Genomic DNA, 17,970 nt, shown 5'->3' with positions numbered 1-17,970 from the left:
GGGTCAGCATAGCTATTTTACTGATATAGATTTTAGAGTAAAAATGGGGATTAGTTGGTTTGAACAAGAATTCCATGCCTTCCACAAATGACTGGTTCTCATCAAGCTAAGAGACGTTTAACAAAACATCATTTCTATTGTTCTTATTGTGAACCATACCTATGCATTAGGTGAGTACATTCCAGCCTGCTAATCATCTTTTTTCAATATTTAATAAGATAAATTGTCTGTTGATGCATTTGTCAGGTTGTTCATTGGAGTTCTAGGCAAAATCCAAATACCGGGATCCTGAGAAATTCTCACTTAAATTGGTTTTTTAGATATTGCAGATGGTGACCGCCATGGTTATATATCCAATCAGATGCTTCATTTGTACACTTTTAAATTGCTTAGTATCTTTTAAAAGCAACGTAGGGAACAACTAATTATCATGGCAAACTGTTCAAATATATCTGGAAAATGAATAGCAAAAAAGAAGAACTGCAAGTGCAGCCATTGCAGATGTGAATTAACTCAACTCATGGTGCAGCCAACTAGAAAATGAGGGAGACAGGGTTTGGCAGAGAAGGCCATAAAACTTGCAGAAACTTGATAAATAAATAAAATAGAAGCTAAAAGCTAACTAAAAGTAACTCAAGATTCCATTTCAGCCACGGTGCCATCAGTAGCTCCCACTAGACGCTTGAGACCACGACATGTTGCTTGATGAATCCCTCGATGAGGTGGTCAGAATTCTTGACAGAGACTGCACAATTTCTTGCATGGCTGGGCGAGCAGTTGGATCTTTCTTTAAGCAAGTATTTATCAATTTGACAACAAGTATGGCAAGTTCTGAAGGATAATTCTCTAGCATGAAGGGGTCAATGAAATGCTTCAAACTCTCCTGTCCATCTTTCTCATGAAGCACATTGCTTAAGATGTCTGATAAGTTCATGTATTCCTCACCATAGAATGCAGCAGCCTCCTTCCCGGTTATTATTTCCAACAAAAGAACCCCGAATGCGTAAACATCAAGCTTTGTGGAGACAAAGCCATTTTCCACATACTCAGGAGCCATGTAACCCTTTGTCCCAACAATGTGCCTTGTCAAGGCAAATTGGCCCTCACGCCCTTCCGTTGCCCTTGCAAGAGCAAAGTTTGCAATCTTAGCCCTGAAATCACCATCAAGAAGAACATTACTGCATTTCAAGTCCTTGTGGACATGAGGAGGATTGGTGAAGCTATGGAGGTAGTTTAGTCCTGTGGCTACATCTAATGCAATCTGAATTCTCTGCTTCCAGCTTAAGTATTTTCCGCTGTTGTCGTTGTGAAAGATCCAATCGCTCAATGCTCCATTGACGGCATACTCATAGACCAGATACCAGTGCCCATCTTGGAAACAAACTCCAGAAAGGCGAATAAGATTTGCGTGGTTGACCTTGTTCAATAATTCTATCTCCTTTGACACATCTCCATGTACTTTCTTAATAGCAGCAAAATCACCTTTAATTACACCGCGGTAAACTGATCCTTTAATCTGACAGCTGGGGCTGAAGTTATCTGTTGCAACCTGCAATTCTTCAAATTTGTACAGCTTGAGATTGAGAGATTGAGCTATATTTGACATACTATCCAAGACGTCCTGGGACTCATCATCCAACTTTTTCTTCAATGGTTTTCCATGAGCTTCAAAACTTTCTGAGGTGATGATCAAGTCAGGTTTCTTCTTGCTTTTACGGAAGAACACACAAAAAATCACTGCGCCAACAACCAATATAAGAGCACCTCCCCCAAGAACACCAACAAGAATATAAATCCATGTTTTGTTTGAGCTTCCACTGGGAGGAGGTGGAGGTGGAGGTGGAGATGAAGGTGGGGGTGCGGGTGGAGAGGGCACTGTGATTTTAGACGGTGGGTCCTGAAGGGGAACCAAAAGTGTGGTGAAGAAATTAATGGTGGGATCGGAAAGCTCATTAGCTTCAAGAGTCTTTGCGGTATCTGCCCCAAACAACTGACTAATACCTGGAACACTATCACCTTCAGCAATTAGGTAGCTCAAAAGATAGTTAATTCCTGCATCAGTTTGATTCTTTGTGGGACAAGCACATCTAAGAGGAACCGTTATTCTCAATCCAATGGTCAAACTTTGAGAAGGAATATCAGGCTGCTGGTTCTGTATAGCTTGACATGTTGAGAGGGCTTGGAAGGTGTTATTTGCAATAAAAAGGTAGCCGTCCCCACTCTGAACAGTATAAGTTGTGTTTACCTGATAGTAGTCACCAGAACATGAGCAGTTGACAGGAACTATCACCATCTGGTTTGTTTCAAATGACGCGGTCTCAGAAACCTCATTTATCTCAGCAATTTGAGATGGGTCAGAAGACAAGAGATTGGATATTGATGCAACGGTATTGAATGAGGGCTGGGATCTGAAAATCAGGTAACTTTGGCAACTCCTGTTTAAGCCATTACAGGTGTAACCAAGAACAGAATCTGAAGTATCTGGATTTGTGCAATCTGTTGTTTTTCGTCCAACATAAGGCTGCTGAGCGTGTATCAAGCAGCTACAACAAAATAAGGAGAGGGTAAAGAGAGAAATGAGAGAGAAAGAACCCATTGCCAATGTAGGATGTGCAAAAATGTTCCTTGATGGGTGAATATATTTGTTTTGGCAAAACCTGTAGAACTGAATAATTGTCTAAGAAGCCTGCAGGTTGAATTTGTAAGAGGATACTAAACAGGGTGGTTGACTGAAACATCCAGGAAATACCTTTTCCAAGCTTGAAATAACCCAGTCTTCAGACACGTAACATCTGGGAAAAGTGTGATATAGAATCACAAAGTTGACTTTTCTTTTGATACGAAATTTGCATTTCAGATATTAAATGCTGGTGACAAGTAATGCATTTCTGCGCTGACCAAACCCCACCCTTTTTCTTCCCCGTCCCTCGGTTGCATAAAAACAAAAGAAGAGATTTTTCTTGTGTCTATCGGCGGCGGCTAATGGTTGGTCAAATGAGACTGCCAAAGCAGCCATAAAGTTCAACCACTCAAACCATGACGCAGCGCGGCAGCGGATGCCAATATGCCTATGTTCCTTCTTTTTGAAGTTCAAAGTCAGGCTCTAAGTCTATTGAAAGGCAAAATGGAGCAAGGAGGTTAGCCGACATCAGGGTGCCAAAATCATCAAAAGGTTCTTTCGGCTCATCGCTTCAGTTACAGTATAGTAAATAATTGAGCTTTTGACTTAGCCAATGACCCAAGTTTCTCCTGCCTCTAATGTGGGTAAATAAATCTAATGAGGGAAATCTCAACCAAGCAGACATTTTGACAATGCTAACAATGAAGTTCTTGCAAGTGTTAGGGGTATAACAGCTTGTTTTTGGTGATACATGAGTAAAACTTGTTGCCCTGCTTCAAGAATCCCACCTTTTCTTCTTTAGGAAACATGTTTTTTCCCTTTTAGCAAGGCTATTTATAGAAGAATTAAGTAGCTGAAGCTCCCAAAACAATTGATCGAAAAAATTGTTCCTCATTTGGAGCTATAAGCAAGCTTTACGATGAAGTCACAAAGAAGAAAAGGTTCTCCAAATGGTTCTTTTCAATACTTTTAACTAGCAACATACAATATTGTAAAGAAGAATAAGAAAGCTACACCAAACCAATAACCAAAGCAATGACAATTACATTGGCAATTCTCCAATCCTCCAATTCCACAAATTTCTGTCAGGACAAGTAAAATTAAAATTATGAGACACAAGATGCCTGGTACAATGTCATCTCGCAATCTATCCGCCAGCCAATCAGGTGTAATGACAAATAGAATGAAACGGGCAACTGTTACATACAACAAACAGAAATCTTTATCAGAGGGAAAATGTGCTCATATTATTACCCCAAATATATTAACAATCAACTGATTTGTAAAAATCTTGGTTCGAACCTGGAAAGGTTCGAGGAAAAAACAGGTTTGCAGCAACAGAAAGAAATGCAACCCAGCAACCAAATTGCCCTCTGCATCATTAGTGGAGAAATTTCAGTAAAATATAACACTCTAAAACAGAAGCTAATCAACCGAAATAAATGTTGAGTATCCAAAAGCACCTTAAGATTTTGAAGAGTACGGTTGGAAAACTAGTGAAGAGATATAATACTAGGAGGTTAGTCTGCATGTGTGATCTCCGTCCTGTTCGGTTCATGAGTAATAAAAATCTGTAGGGAAAACATTTAATGTACAAATGTTTGAATAAGAAAACAGTGTAAACAGCAGAGTGAGTGTTACAGAATCCTAGAAATGGCTCACTGATGGAACTGAAGCCTTCTTATCCAAAACAGAAATCATGGACAAAGAATATTTTGAATGAGATGTTACTCAAATATGTCAGCTTACTTCTTGGCATCTTATTCAAGAATGTCCAGGTCAGGCATCAGCATAAGTGAATGATGGGGGCAACAAGAAGGAAGACAAGATCTAACAACTATTCCTGGGATTATTTCGGAAATGTTAGTACTTCTCCAGTTAAAACTGAGTCTATTTTCATGTTTGTTTACGTTATAATTCTCCAGGTTTAGTTTGTTTGAGCATTATCAAGGATCTAGAGTCAAATGGACTTAAAATAAATGTCATACTTGCAGTTTTATGCTTGTGTTGGTCAATGATTCCCAGTCATATTAGAAATAGATTATGAGACCTCTCCTCTGTTGTTTTACTGATTTGGAGTCCCAAGTCTTATACGCGTCAGGAGAACATTGTACTGATTTAGAACAGAGAATAATAAAACTTTCTCAACAAAATTTGCTTCCAAATAAGGTTTGATAGCCGGCATCTCTTCTATCTTTCTGGTGATCTGCCTCTGTTATCTCCTTCTATCTATTTCCTGCTTATTCTATTTGCCAGCACATTAGATTCTGATACTAAACTCTTTCCCACTATTTCAGCATCCTCAAAGCCCTCAAAACCTAACCTTTTATCTTATCCTTGCTAGAATTTTAAACCACAAACCATCCCTCAAACATACAGTCTTAAACCTGAAACACAGAAAAATGTAGCTGAATTATCAATAAAATTTACATGTCTTTGATCTATTCAAAGTTTCAAGAGAATAAGCATCATTGGCTCTACAGCCAAAAACACAGTAACCCCACCAATTCACCAACAGAACCATTCATCTCTAACATAAAAAACAACCCAAAACGACTTTTCATCTACAATTAAAGAGAAATAACTCATCTTACTCAATCATACTACCAAATTCAACATCTTTGAACCATTCTTGGAACCAAAGAAAAGCTAACTTTACCAACCCCATTAATAAACCATTAAAAAAATACAGACAATGGATGCAATAATATGGGAAAAGAACCTAAATTAAGAAAGCAAGAACTGGGTTGACTCACATAGCAAAAACGGTGCCACCCCATTGAAAAGCAGATCGAGCCCGAGTGGATCCAAAATCCGAATTTGCGAAATTAGAGACCACTTCCATCTCCATGTTTGCCAATCCTAGAGTTCCCAATTTTTCCTTTTGCTTTAATGTTTATCTTAATATCAAAAGAATGCTTGACTAAAACTCCTGTCTTTTCATTCCACTGAGCTTTGGCAATACGCTGCTGGCTTTGTCTCCTGTTGGCTGTTGCTTTTGACATCGTGGTTCATGGGTCGGGGTATCCAAACTCCAAATTGTCTACCCGCAGCAGTTGTCAGGAAATGTGCCACGTGGCAGATACGTACCCCTTGGATTTCTGATCTCTGGTTCTTGATACAGTTCCTCGTACATTCGAATTTCCATCTTCGGATATTCCATTCAACAAAGGAAGCTCCAACCTGTGGGGTTGAACACAAGCATCAAACACGGGAAAAGAAGCAAGGAAATTAATGAAAGATTCCTTCAAGTTGGGCCAATGACTGCCCGGTGTCTTGCCATTGGCGTTTCGGCTCTTTTTACTAATCCGGGCCCTAAGCCCATTTATTGTCAAGCAAAACTTTTTTTTTTGTTACCTTTTTTTCAAGTTAAAATTCATTGAGTCAAAAGCAAGGATGATAAAAAAAAATCATTCTTAACAAGATTATATCCACTATAATTACTTATATTTTTCTATAATTATTTAACTATGATCTTAAATGTTTGGATCCATCAATTTTTTGTATGGAGTTTGCTTGGCTGTTAAATTATAAATCCGATTGATTCTGTATTAAATAATTTATATTTTTTAAAAATTGAGAGAAACAATTAAGATAAGTCGAAATGGGTTGAATTTGTTATAACAAGAAAAAATTAGGGTTGAGTTGTGAATTGCAAGTATTCATCGTCTCATTGAATTAACAAAACTTTTAACATAAAATTTTTATTTTAATAAATATATATTTGATATGCTATCAATTTATTTGTTTTAAAATTAATTTGACAAAGTGATAAATCAATGTTTTATAACATAAAACGGAGCTCACCCTAAAATATCAATAATATGATAAATCTAAGTATGAATTCTCTTTTCTTTCGATAAGTTCATATGAGCTTTCATCTCGTTAATTAACAATACTGATTGTCTCTTATATGTAGGTGTATCCGTACTTTCCCTATTAAATCTATTCAACAGAGAGTGCTTTTTTTTTTTTTTTTGTCAAGTGCATAATCTTTTAAAATTATGTTGACAAAGACATTAGCAGGTCAAGCTCTACCCAACTTTGAAGCAAACAAATTAATTCCAGCGGCCACCAAGACGCACATGCAAAACCCATGGGCACTTTGGAAAGTTGCAGTTGGACGTCAAAGGACAATTTGCCATCACTTTCTTCTCAGTCTCACACTTTGCACACGACCTTCGTAACTAATGATGAAAAGAAATCATTAAGGAACAGAAAATGTGTCGACGACACACATTTTGCTTCCTTTCTCTCGTGTTAAATAAAAAAAGAAACAAATACTGAAAGAAAGTCAATTATCAGCACCTTCAGCATGTTTAATTCGTATAAAATTTTATTGCAGTTGCGGATTCAGAGTTCAGCTTGGCACCAGCCCACAATGTTTGATTTAATTTTTCTAAAATATACTGTGGGAATTGCCTAAATTTTACGGTTTTTGAAATCAGTTTGATGCTTCACAGATTGTCCATGAGGAAAAAAAAATCGATGTTCACCTCATCTATAGTCAATCGATTTTATATTAAAAAAATTTAACATGGTATCAAAATATGCATATCTCTGTTATTGTTATCTCTTTCGTGATAAATACTTTTTGTAATAAATTGTCATGTGTTAAGTTTATTATCTTTAAAAAAAAATTAAAATAATAATAATAAATTTTCACATCTATTAAGTTGAAGATATATTAAGTAGATAAATATAATAAATTAGTTTTAAACCTAATACTGGTCTGCCTTTGCCTTTGCTTTCTCCAAAACTATATGCCAAAATAGTTTGCTTCAGCTTTAAGGGTTTTTGCAGATAGCATGGTAAGGCTCTTTCAGAGTTCAAGACGACAATATACATGTGCTGTTTCTCATGGTCATACAAGTGCAACTTAGTCGGCAACCTCACCTTGTCTAAGAACAAATTAAGAGTGGAGAATAATTATCAAGAATATTCTACAGACCCAAACTATATATGCTTTGTTTCCACAAAACGTAAAGAAGGTAATTAACCATTAATTATTACAATTGCTGCATGTTTAGGCCTAAACTCTTGCTTTGCTGGTAATTAACAACAAATTTGCTTTTGCTCAAATGGAGAAAAAAAACACAAAAAGGCACAGAATCTGTGCACTCATGTACATCTTGTCCTTGGAAAACTAATAATAGTGGTACATATGCAAAGAGACAGTACCATTTTTCTTTTTCAAAATGATACGATGTGTCAAATTTTATAAATGAATATTAATTAATTTTCGCGATTTATTAAAATCATATTATTTGAGTGTCATATCATTTTACAAAAAAAAAATCATACATCTCTTAATACAGTTACTAGTATTATTAATATTGTTCACAGATTATAAGATTAAGCTTAAGCCATCATTTGGTGAAACTCGTGAAAATCAAGCACCCCATTACCATCAATATCATATACCTGAATCATGGCAACACACTCATCATAAGATCTTGCATCCCCAAGGCGATTCAACATCCTTTGCAACCCTTTGGGAGTGATGCACCCCGATCCTTTCTCCAATTCATACATCTCGAAGGCCTTCTTCAGATCGTCATCGCCATCGCGGGCATCTCTTTTCACCAGCTTCAAGAAATCTTGATAGTCTAACATGCTGTCGCCGTCCGAGTCTAGATCATTGATCACCCCTTGAGCATCCTCGTGTGACATGTACTCTCCAATGGATCCAAAGTAAGCCCTAAGTTCCAGGGCAGAGATTTTCCCATCCCCATCACTATCAAAATAGCGAAACACTTCCTTCATCTCGTCTCCCTCATGTGACGTTGGGGATGGTCCAAAGGAGCTCGAGGTTGAACTAGACTTGGACCGGCGCCGGTGAAGGCTTAACCTAAGGGACTTGTTAGAGAGCCACTTGGAAGCCTTGGAAACTTTAGCAGTCGCCATGTTGAAGATGGGAATCTAGCCTAGTTTCAAGGAAATTAGCAAGAGTTCAACAGGTTAAATAAAGGAGGAAAAATCTCTAAAAAATATTTTTTCCATGATGATACCATAGAATGCTCGCTTTAGAGAAATTGCAGAGAAGCGTGGAAGATGAAAAATATTGATATAAACGTATCATTCTTTTTTTATTTCTCTTTAGGAAAGTGCATGGCAGTTTCCTAAAGGACCCCAAAATTGATTGACCACTGTCCTTACCAGTAAAAAGCCAACTCTCTTTAAATGTCGTGCAAATAAAGTTCTTCCATATGTTCATTAATGAAACTCCTTGCACTATAAAATAATCAACCCTTATCTATTAATTATTTTCCTTCCTTTAATATTTTGAAATGAAAAAAAAATGTCCAATTCACTTAATTATTTGGTTTAATTGGTCATTTTCGTTAGTTATCAAAATTATATGGTATTTTCTTATAGAACAAGAGAGAGATATTGATAACCAAGTTATAATATAGTCATTCCTAAAACTTGAACCGCACTTTATTCTAAGAGTGAGTTGAAGAGTTTCCTTCCTGAAAGGATAGAGTTTAGGTAGAGTTAATTGGAAGTTAAATGATATGATTTCATTTAATTGACCAATACAAGTTTGCCTAACAAATTTAGGTAAGTTGGTGCATTCTTGTCTAGACCCAATTCGTTATGTTAGATATCGGAAATGGAAAATCAACCATTGCCTAACACGAAATATACACGCACTCTTAAATTTTAAAATATTATATTTAAATATTTAATTTAATAATAAATACATGTATATTTTCTTTGAATACTTTAAACATTTGAATTTCTAATTGACGTAATATTAACTTTTTTTTCTTTCAAAAAATGATTTTTTTATTTGAACAATTTGTAATTTTTTAAAATATTTATATTCTTTTACATATCTTAGTATATATGTTAACATCAATATATTATAAAACGATTCATAATATTATTTAATTAGTAATTAATATTAATTTTTTTTGTTTATATAAATCATAATATTGTTGATATAACCAATTACGCTTTTCAATAATTTATTTTTAGATATAGCTTATAAAATGAAATTAATAGTTAATTATTTTGTTTAATGATAAGTGTATGTGTTTCCCTATCAAAGAGTTGGTTTCTAATCTTCCTTCTAAAAAAGATAAGTATGAATATGATTTCAATATATCATATCACTTCTCGTAAGATTCATATATATTATTTTTATGTTACACATTCTCCACTTTCATGTCTGTCTTTCTTGACAATATAAAAATAGTAGTGTGAAATGAATTATCTATTAATCTATTTAAATAAAACATATAAACATATTACATTGTTTAAAAATAAAATAAAATAAAATTTAACGTTTATATTATAATGAACTAGCATTAATTATATATATTTATTTTTATTAACATGAAACTAATAGTTAATTCATATTCTTTTTATTTAATAATTCATATGTGTTTTTATCAAATATATATTATTTTGTTTAATTAAGTGTGTATTTTTATGCCACACTTATCTGTTAGTAGACTTCTTTTTTTCTTTTTCTTTTTTCCTTTTTTCTTTCTTTTTTAATGCATTAAAATAAAATAAAGCCTAAGGAGCCTTAATTGGGTGACCGTTGGTATAGATGGAAACTTGGATTTAATTCTGCGGCATTAATATTAGCAAAAAGGTATTCGTGGGCCAGTTGGCATCTTTAAAGGTCTTACAAGAAATAGACTTTGTTATTATTTATGTATTATATTAATGCATTATATTTATTTGTCGTGACGTGCGGGTCCGGGAACCCGTCCGCCAGACGCGGGGCGAAAATTAAATCGCAAGGTGCGGGAGTAGCCACCAATCTTTTTTATCTAGGTGTGATTGGTCACCTATTAACCCGGTTCTTAATCGACGAAGTCCTAAATTAATTTTAGGTCCATCGAAAGAACGAGAACTGGTCCACGTTTTTTAAAGATGGGTTCGGGAGTGCGGTTACGCACGGAGAAGGGTTAGCACCTCCGTGACGCCCGTTCTACGAACGGTACCATTTAATCTTAAGTTATCTTAATATAGCCTTTTCTTAGTTTAATCCCTCTTTTATTAATTAAATTTTTATTGAATTGTCAGACTGAATTTTTCACTTGGTCTTACGTATGCATATGATGCAAGCGTAGAATGATGTCGTGACTTGTTTATTTTAAATGATGGAGTCGGTAATCTTTTATTGGAAAATTATTCGAAGACTATCCCAACGCTTTGGTGAAGTCTCGAAATCTTGGTTTAGGTGGTCGAGCTATTTTGGAACCTTATTATTGATCATAAACATGAATTAGATGCGTATTTGATGCATGAGTGAACCCATTATCTTTTTTTTTAAAATGAAAATACTTATTGCCATGAAATGATGATTTATGCATGTATGAATGATTATGTACTAAAAGTATTCATCACATGACACCCAACAACAAAAGTCATCCATTGCATAAGATATTTGTCTTAGATTACAACTCAAAGGCCATCTAGAAATATTCGCCAATCTTATTATAATGGCTATACACCTCATCTAAATACTTGATCAACTGTTGCTCTTGTTTTCCAACTGGAAAGATCTGGCTTCTTAATATGTCCGTCTTCCAAGCCATGCTTCTCGCCTTGTAAGCCACCTCCCTCATTTTCTAAACCAAGTAATCCATCTGGTTGTACTTCTCTGTATAAGCTTGTCTGTACGATTCACCCCATTCTTGGATTCTGGTGCTCTGTTGCTTGAGGCGCTCATATTCCTGTTGATAAGTCGTCATGACCCCTTCGAGCTCTTCATACTCCTGTCTTAGTAATTGGATGGACTCTTGTTGGAATCGCACTTGTCTTCTTAAACCATCATTGTGCGTTTGAAGTTCATTGCCTCGATTTTCTCTCACCTGTATTTCCCTTTGAAGTTCGCTGGTTGTGGCAGAAAACTTATCATTCAGGCTTTCATACTTCCCTTCCATTTTTCGGACTTTCTTTCTTTGCTCACTTACTTCTCTTTTCATTTTCTCACACTCTTTTTGAAGGTCTTCATACCGTTGCTTCCAACTGGCATTTTCAGCTTCGGACTTCTTTCGAGCCAACTCACTTTCGAGCAAAGCGTCTCGTGGTTCTGGATCAACTGGGCCACGTAGTGCATCTTCTTTCGGATATACCACGTCCTTAACTCGTTGGTCATGCCATATATGATATCCGGTAGTCACTTCATCGGTGTACCTCCCTTGATCAACTCGGCTAGTTTTCTTCCAAGCTTGCGCAATTTCCTCGATCCTTTTCAAAAAACCCGGCTCTCCATAAGCAAACTCTAAAGTATTAAGTCGGTGTGTCATCGGTACAAACTGTTCTGACCCAAATTGTCTTCTCACCATAATTGGGGCGTAACTGATGGCTCCCCATGGCCCCATTAACGGTACCCAAGGTTCGTTTCCACATTTGTACAAGACTGGGTGATGCGGCATCCACGGAGCTCTCCATGTCACTTCCACATTCATGAGTTCCCGAAATCTAGAGATCCATTGCTCCTTAGTCCTATTTTCTGGCCATTCACTCTCACAAAATTCTCTGACAGGGGCGGTTTGCGGATGAAATGGCTTTCTGAACTTATTGACCTTGCATTCAAAGTGACTCACTATCCAGATGGAAAGAAGCTGTGCGCATCCCACAAATCGTCCCTCACCTTTTCTTCGACAGTAATTCAGTGATCTGAGAGTTTCCGCTAGAATAGAAGGCGAAGGATTGGCCTTGTTGACGACTTGCTCGAAGAAGTCTATAATTCCGACTTCTATATGTCCCAAAACTTTGGGGAAGATCACTAGCCCATAAATTGCCAAGGCCATCACAAGCTGTCCTTGCTCGGTGTCCCGTTGCTTCATGATATAACTACGTAGAAAACTCCACGGGATACATTCATTGTCCCCTTTTTTCCTTAGGTTCTGATCAACTTCCGCCGAAGTAATACCCATCATCTTGGCTAACTTTCGCCTGTGTCCGGTCTTCTGTCCCCTCCAATATATCTTGTCCGGATTATCGAGATCGATTTGCAGGAGAGCCGAGTATTCTTCAATCGTGGGGACCATATCCACCTTATTGAACACGAAGCATCTATACGACGGATCCCAAAATTGCACAATGGCCTTCAACAACTGTTCATCTACCTGGACCTTAAGGAGTCGAGCAATGTGACCATATTTCCTATCAAAATTTGCCCGAGTGGTAGCCCCCCACTTATCCCATATGTTGAGCAAATCGGTGAAGTCGTTCTGTTTGAGATCAAGGTGGACCCTATCAGGTAGTGATGAGAAGTGATCCTTTGACAAGCAATCTCCTTCACTTTGTTGGGTACTCGCCATATGCTGAGTCACTTGATAAATTCCATCGTAACTGGAGGATGGCCATGACGACTCCATGTATGCAATTGGATCTACTCTGTTAATGGTTGTCAGGTGACAAATACTTTTCCTATTATGATGCAAATATGCATATGACAAAAATTCAAGTTAGCACTATAAACAAAAATTCCCAAAAGATGAATGAAAGTAATTAGTAACCTGATACCTTTATTATTTGCGGAGAAGGATTTAGAACGAGGGGATTATGAAAATTCCTTCATGTGTACCTAGTCAAAAGGTATATTCTCACGGGTGAAGCTCTACCTAAGCAAAGGCGACTCTCGGCATTCTACATGCTGAGTTTGGGTTGAAAATGGAGCTAAAGGTTCCCTAATCGCTCCTCACTGTCGTCCACACGGACTAGTAAGGCACCCCGGTCCTCACCCATTACAGGCTTCAAACGGACTAGGTTCGATTTGAGTGGGAGTCTTCACTAGCCCATGCGGAGGTTATCACCTCACGAGAGCGTAGCTACTTAACTCCCTCCTAATTAAGGATAAAGCCCGGGTGGAAGGCTTATGCATGAATGCAAGATGTGTAGTGTGTGAGAAGGAATATACCGACCTTGGACCAATAATTTCACATTCCCCTTATCCTAAATTTCCCGCAACTATTAAAATAGTGAAGTAATAATAACAAAATAAATGAATACATTAAACAAAAATGTGCAAAATTGACGCTATGGAAAACAGTAAATTATTTAAGGCTTTAAGATAACTTATGATTAATTAATGGCTTGACTCTCGATATCCCCAGCGGAGTCGCCATCTGTCGTGACGTGCGGGTTCGGGAAGCCGTTCGCCAGACGTGGGGCGAAAATTAAATCGCAAGGTGCGGGAGTCGCCACCAATCTTTTTTATCTAGGTGTGATTGGTCACCTATTAACCCGGTTCTTAATCGACGAAGTCCTAAATTAATTTTAGGTCCGTCGAAAGAACGAGAACTGATCCACGTTTTTTAAAGATGGGTTCGGGAGTGCGGTTACGCACGGAGAAGGGTTAGCACCTCCGTGACGCCCGTTCTACGAACGGTACCATTTAATCTTAAGTTATCTTAATATAGCCTTTTCTTAGTTTAATCCCTCTTTTATTAATTAAATTTTTATTGAATTGTCAGACTGAATTTTTCACTTGGTCTTACGTATGCATATGATGCAAGCGTAGAATGATGTCGTGACTTGTTTATTTTAAATGATGGAGTCGGTAATCTTTTATTGGAAAATTATTCGAAGACTATCCCAACGCTTTGGTGAAGTCTCGAAATCTTCCTCACCTAGAGATATCCCCGGAAGAACTCGTCTCTACAAGCTCCTCGGGGAAATCCCATCATCGGGATTCCCGCGCCATTTGCAAAATATGAGTGGCATGCAATGACAGTATAAAATGATGGTATCTATATGCACGCGTTTATTGATTGTTTTAAAAATTTTGGTTATTTATTTATTATTTTTTTTATTTTTTATTTATTATTTTTATATATACTTTATTTTTTGGTTATTTAAATCCATGTTTGTTGTTGGTCAATTTTTTACTTGTTTACAAAGCTTATTTAAATAATTAATTAATTAACTTTTAAACGATTAATTTAACTTTATTTGGTAATATTTATTTGAATTAACGAAATCTTTCATATATTATTTTCTAATAATAACTATTTGACTTAATGGGTTTTGAAATTTAGAGTTCAGATTTATCCCGACGCTTCGGTGAAAATCCGTCTAGAACTTCGCACCCGAAAAACCTCCGCCCGAAAGAGGCAACTCTTTGCCCCCTTTTTGGCGGTAATACTCAAATATTTTCTTCCAATTATATTATTTATTGTTATTATTTATTTATTTTTTCATTTTATTACTATCATTATTTTATTTTATTTTATATATTTTTTTATTTAATTACTTTTTTTATCTAAAAATATAATATAATATATATATGTATATTTATATTTATTTATTTATTATTTAATTTTTTAAATATAATATAATATATATACGTATATTTGCATCATGAATTACTATTAATATTATTATTTATTTTATTTTTTTGCAAGCCTTGAAATATATTTATAATATTAATATTTTTTATTATTTACATATCTTTATTAAAGCTAAATAATTAAAATAAACTAAACTAGATGAGCCCAAATTCACAAGAGATGGGTAAGGCCTCACCTTGCTTGGGCCGGAAGGATGGCCCAAGTTGTCTGGGCCGCGTGGAGGTCTGCCTGGCCCGCTTCCTTGGTCCGCTTGGCCCTCTCCTAAACGCACCGTTTTGGGGCTTTGGGGACTCCCTCAAACGACGTCGTTTTGGGGTCGACCCTTTGAATTCTTCCCTCTACCGAAACGACGCCGTTTTAGGCCTTGGACTCGTGTATATAAACCCCGCTTTCGTCCTTTCCTCTCATTTTCAGCCTTTCAGTTTCTCTCTCTAGCGTTTCCTCTCCCTTCTCTCTAAAACTCTCATTTCTTCTCTCTTCACCGGCGCCGGCGCCCCCCCCTCTCCTCTCGAATTTCTCTCTCCTAGTCGGCGAATCACTTCGCCTTCCGTTGCCGGCGTCAAGCTCTCTCCCTTCTTCTCTCCGCCGGTCGTTCCTTCCTTTTCTCTCTCTACCCCTTCCTCTTCTCAGATCTCAACCCTTTTTCCCTTTTTTGTTGTTGTTGTTTTTTGTTCTTTGATTGTTTGTGGCTAACTGCTGTCTCTCTCTCTTTTTTGCAGGGTTTTTAAAGAGCCGGGTTGTCCAATTTTTTGGACAACCCGGCGAGGGGGGTTCTGCCACCCCCTGGAGTTGGTGGTCAGAGCCCCCCACTTCACGCGTAGTGGGTGGGGGATGGGAAGGCGAAGGGATGGTTGGGCGTACGCCCAGCCATCCCGATTTTTTTTTATTTTTTTATTTTTTTATTTAATTTAATTTAATTTAATTTTATTTTATTTTATTTTTATTTATTATTTTTTTATGTGTCTACAGTTGCCCCTCTTTGCACATTCTTGAGAATCAAGGATAGTGCAAAGACGTAGACACCACATTTGGCTTATCTTGAAGCCAGTTGGTTTAATCAAATCGATCTAGAATCGACTTATCTCAAAATAAGTTCGATTTTAAACAAAAATGAAATTTCTAGACTTGATCTGGGCTTGACCCATGTTAGAACAAATTCAATTAAAATTCTTAGACTTAATCTTGGCTCGACCTATCTCACAACAGGTTCGATTTGAACAAAATTAAAATTCCTAGACTTAATCTAGGCTCGACCTATCTCACAACAGGTTCGATTTAAACAAAATTAAAGTTCCTAGACTTAATCTAGGCTCGACCTATCTCACAACAGGTTCGATTTAAACAAAATTAAAATTCCTAGACTTAATTTAGGCTCGACCTATCTCACAACAGGTTCGATTTGAAAATTGAAATTCCTAGACTTAATCTAGGCTCGACCTATCTCACAACAGGTTCAATCTAAAAATTGAAATTCCTAGACTTAATCTAGGTTCGACCTATCTCACAACAGGTTCAATTTAAACAAAATTAAAATTTCTAGACTTAATCTAGGCTCGAACTATCTCACAACAAGTTCAATCTAAAAATTGAAATTCCTAGACTTAATCTAGGTTCGACCTATCTCACAACATGTTCGATTTAAAAATTAATGCTAACTTAATTGGAATAACATGAAATGAAAAGACTCAAATCCTTCCATTGAAGTCTTACAATCTCAACATTTTAAGTCGAGTGAATTTTGACCTTCAAAGCTTGGGACATGAATTAATTTTGACTCTTGTCGAGTGCATGGTTAGGCATGTATGCATGATTGACATGATAGAATGTTTTTCATGTTTATGATTAAGGTTCCAAGACCTTTCTCCTGCTTCATCCGATTTTCACTGCAACTTTCGATCTTCTTTGCCTGTTTTCTTTCCTCCTGTAGAATTCAGGTAACTCCAAATTTTTCCTTAAGTACCCTCTCTCTTGACATCTGGCTTTGTCTTTGGTTCAGGGCTCTGCCATTCCTTTTTTCATCATTAAGTCTTTTACTGAACAATGAGTGTAACTTCTTGCTTAATTAGTTTATTTCTTTTACCAATCATTATTCATTTCCATGACAATCATTATGTGAATCATGGGATGGTAAATAACGAAAGAGTTGAAATAAAGAGGCGAAGAAAAACTTCATATATGAGGAATCAAATAGTTCAAGATAAACAGAATTTACAGGGCAGACATTAGATCTTTTAAATAATGAACACCCAGACCACTAAGAGAAAACAATCTGATATTCGATTTCAAGAATCGTCCTTGATTGATGCTTTGATCAAATCTGTAGGTTGCAGATTCCTTAGCTTCCCCTTCTTTGTGAAATTGTGGAGCTCCATCCATGGTGTATTTAGGCTGACATCCCCAAATTCCATTCTATCTTCCTGTTTTTCGACCTCAAGCCGCCCTTTTTCGGGTTTTCGGCATGAGCCTCCTTCCTTAGGTACGAGCCGCCCTTTTCGGGTTTTCAGCACGAACCCCCTCCTTTAGGTACGAGCCGCCCTTTTCGGGTTTTCAGCATGAACCCCTTCCGTTTTTTTTTTTTTTTAGGCATAGTACTTCTTCACCGCATCTGCATTTATTGGATTAGGCAGATCTCCCCCATCCATGTCAGTCAAAATCAAAGCTCCTCCTGAAAAAGCCTTCTTTACCACGTATGGCCCTTCCCAATTCGGCATCCATTTTCCCCGAAAATCAGTTTGATTAGGGAGTATTCTCTTGAGAACCAACTCTCCTTCTCGGAACTGCCTGGGATGAACTTTTTTCTCGTATGCTTGCATCATCCTTCGTTGGTACATCTGACCATGACAAAGAGCCGCCAGCCTTTTCTCCTCAATCAGATTCAGCTGTTCGTAGCGGGAGCGGACCCACTCAGCATCTTTCAATTTCGTTTCCATCAACACCCTCAATGATGGGATTTCTACTTCAACAGGTAGAACTGCTTCTGCACCGTATACTAATGAGTACGGAGTTGCCCCGATAGAGGTACGC

At 37.0% G+C, this 17,970-nt stretch overlaps 3 protein-coding genes across 3 annotated transcripts; all 3 read right to left on the bottom strand.

The window, feature by feature from the left end:
- Positions 1 to 464: 464 nt before the first annotated feature.
- Positions 465 to 2,726, bottom strand: LYK4 (protein kinase family protein / peptidoglycan-binding LysM domain-containing protein). Its single transcript, XM_007046990.3, has one exon. It carries the CDS (start codon positions 2,594 to 2,596, stop codon positions 662 to 664), a length of 1,935 nt encoding a protein of 644 aa, XP_007047052.3. The 5' UTR covers positions 2,597 to 2,726; the 3' UTR covers positions 465 to 661.
- Positions 2,727 to 3,562: 836 nt separating this feature from the next.
- Positions 3,563 to 5,832, bottom strand: LOC18611001 (cold-regulated 413 plasma membrane protein 4-like). The gene is made up of 4 exons (XM_007046987.3): positions 5,377 to 5,832; positions 4,084 to 4,191; positions 3,923 to 3,993; positions 3,563 to 3,816 (listed from the first exon to the last, which is right to left on the bottom strand). The coding sequence occupies exons 1-4, from the start codon at positions 5,469 to 5,471 to the stop codon at positions 3,590 to 3,592; spliced, it is 501 nt and encodes a 166-aa protein (XP_007047049.2). The 5' UTR covers positions 5,472 to 5,832; the 3' UTR covers positions 3,563 to 3,589.
- Positions 5,833 to 7,851: 2,019 nt separating this feature from the next.
- On the bottom strand, positions 7,852 to 8,687 carry CML41 (calmodulin-like 41). Its single transcript, XM_018113995.2, has one exon. The coding sequence runs from the start codon at positions 8,525 to 8,527 to the stop codon at positions 7,982 to 7,984; it is 546 nt and encodes a 181-aa protein (XP_017969484.2). The 5' UTR covers positions 8,528 to 8,687; the 3' UTR covers positions 7,852 to 7,981.
- Positions 8,688 to 17,970: the final 9,283 nt, after the last annotated feature.

This window comes from Theobroma cacao, chromosome 1 (genome assembly GCF_053813885.1).
Source record: "Theobroma cacao isolate CCN51 chromosome 1, ASM5381388v1, whole genome shotgun sequence".
In the NCBI taxonomy this organism is placed as follows: Eukaryota; Viridiplantae; Streptophyta; class Magnoliopsida; order Malvales; family Malvaceae; genus Theobroma; species Theobroma cacao.
The sequence above is the reverse complement of the archived record's forward strand: the minus strand, read 5'-3'. Positions and strand labels throughout refer to the sequence as shown.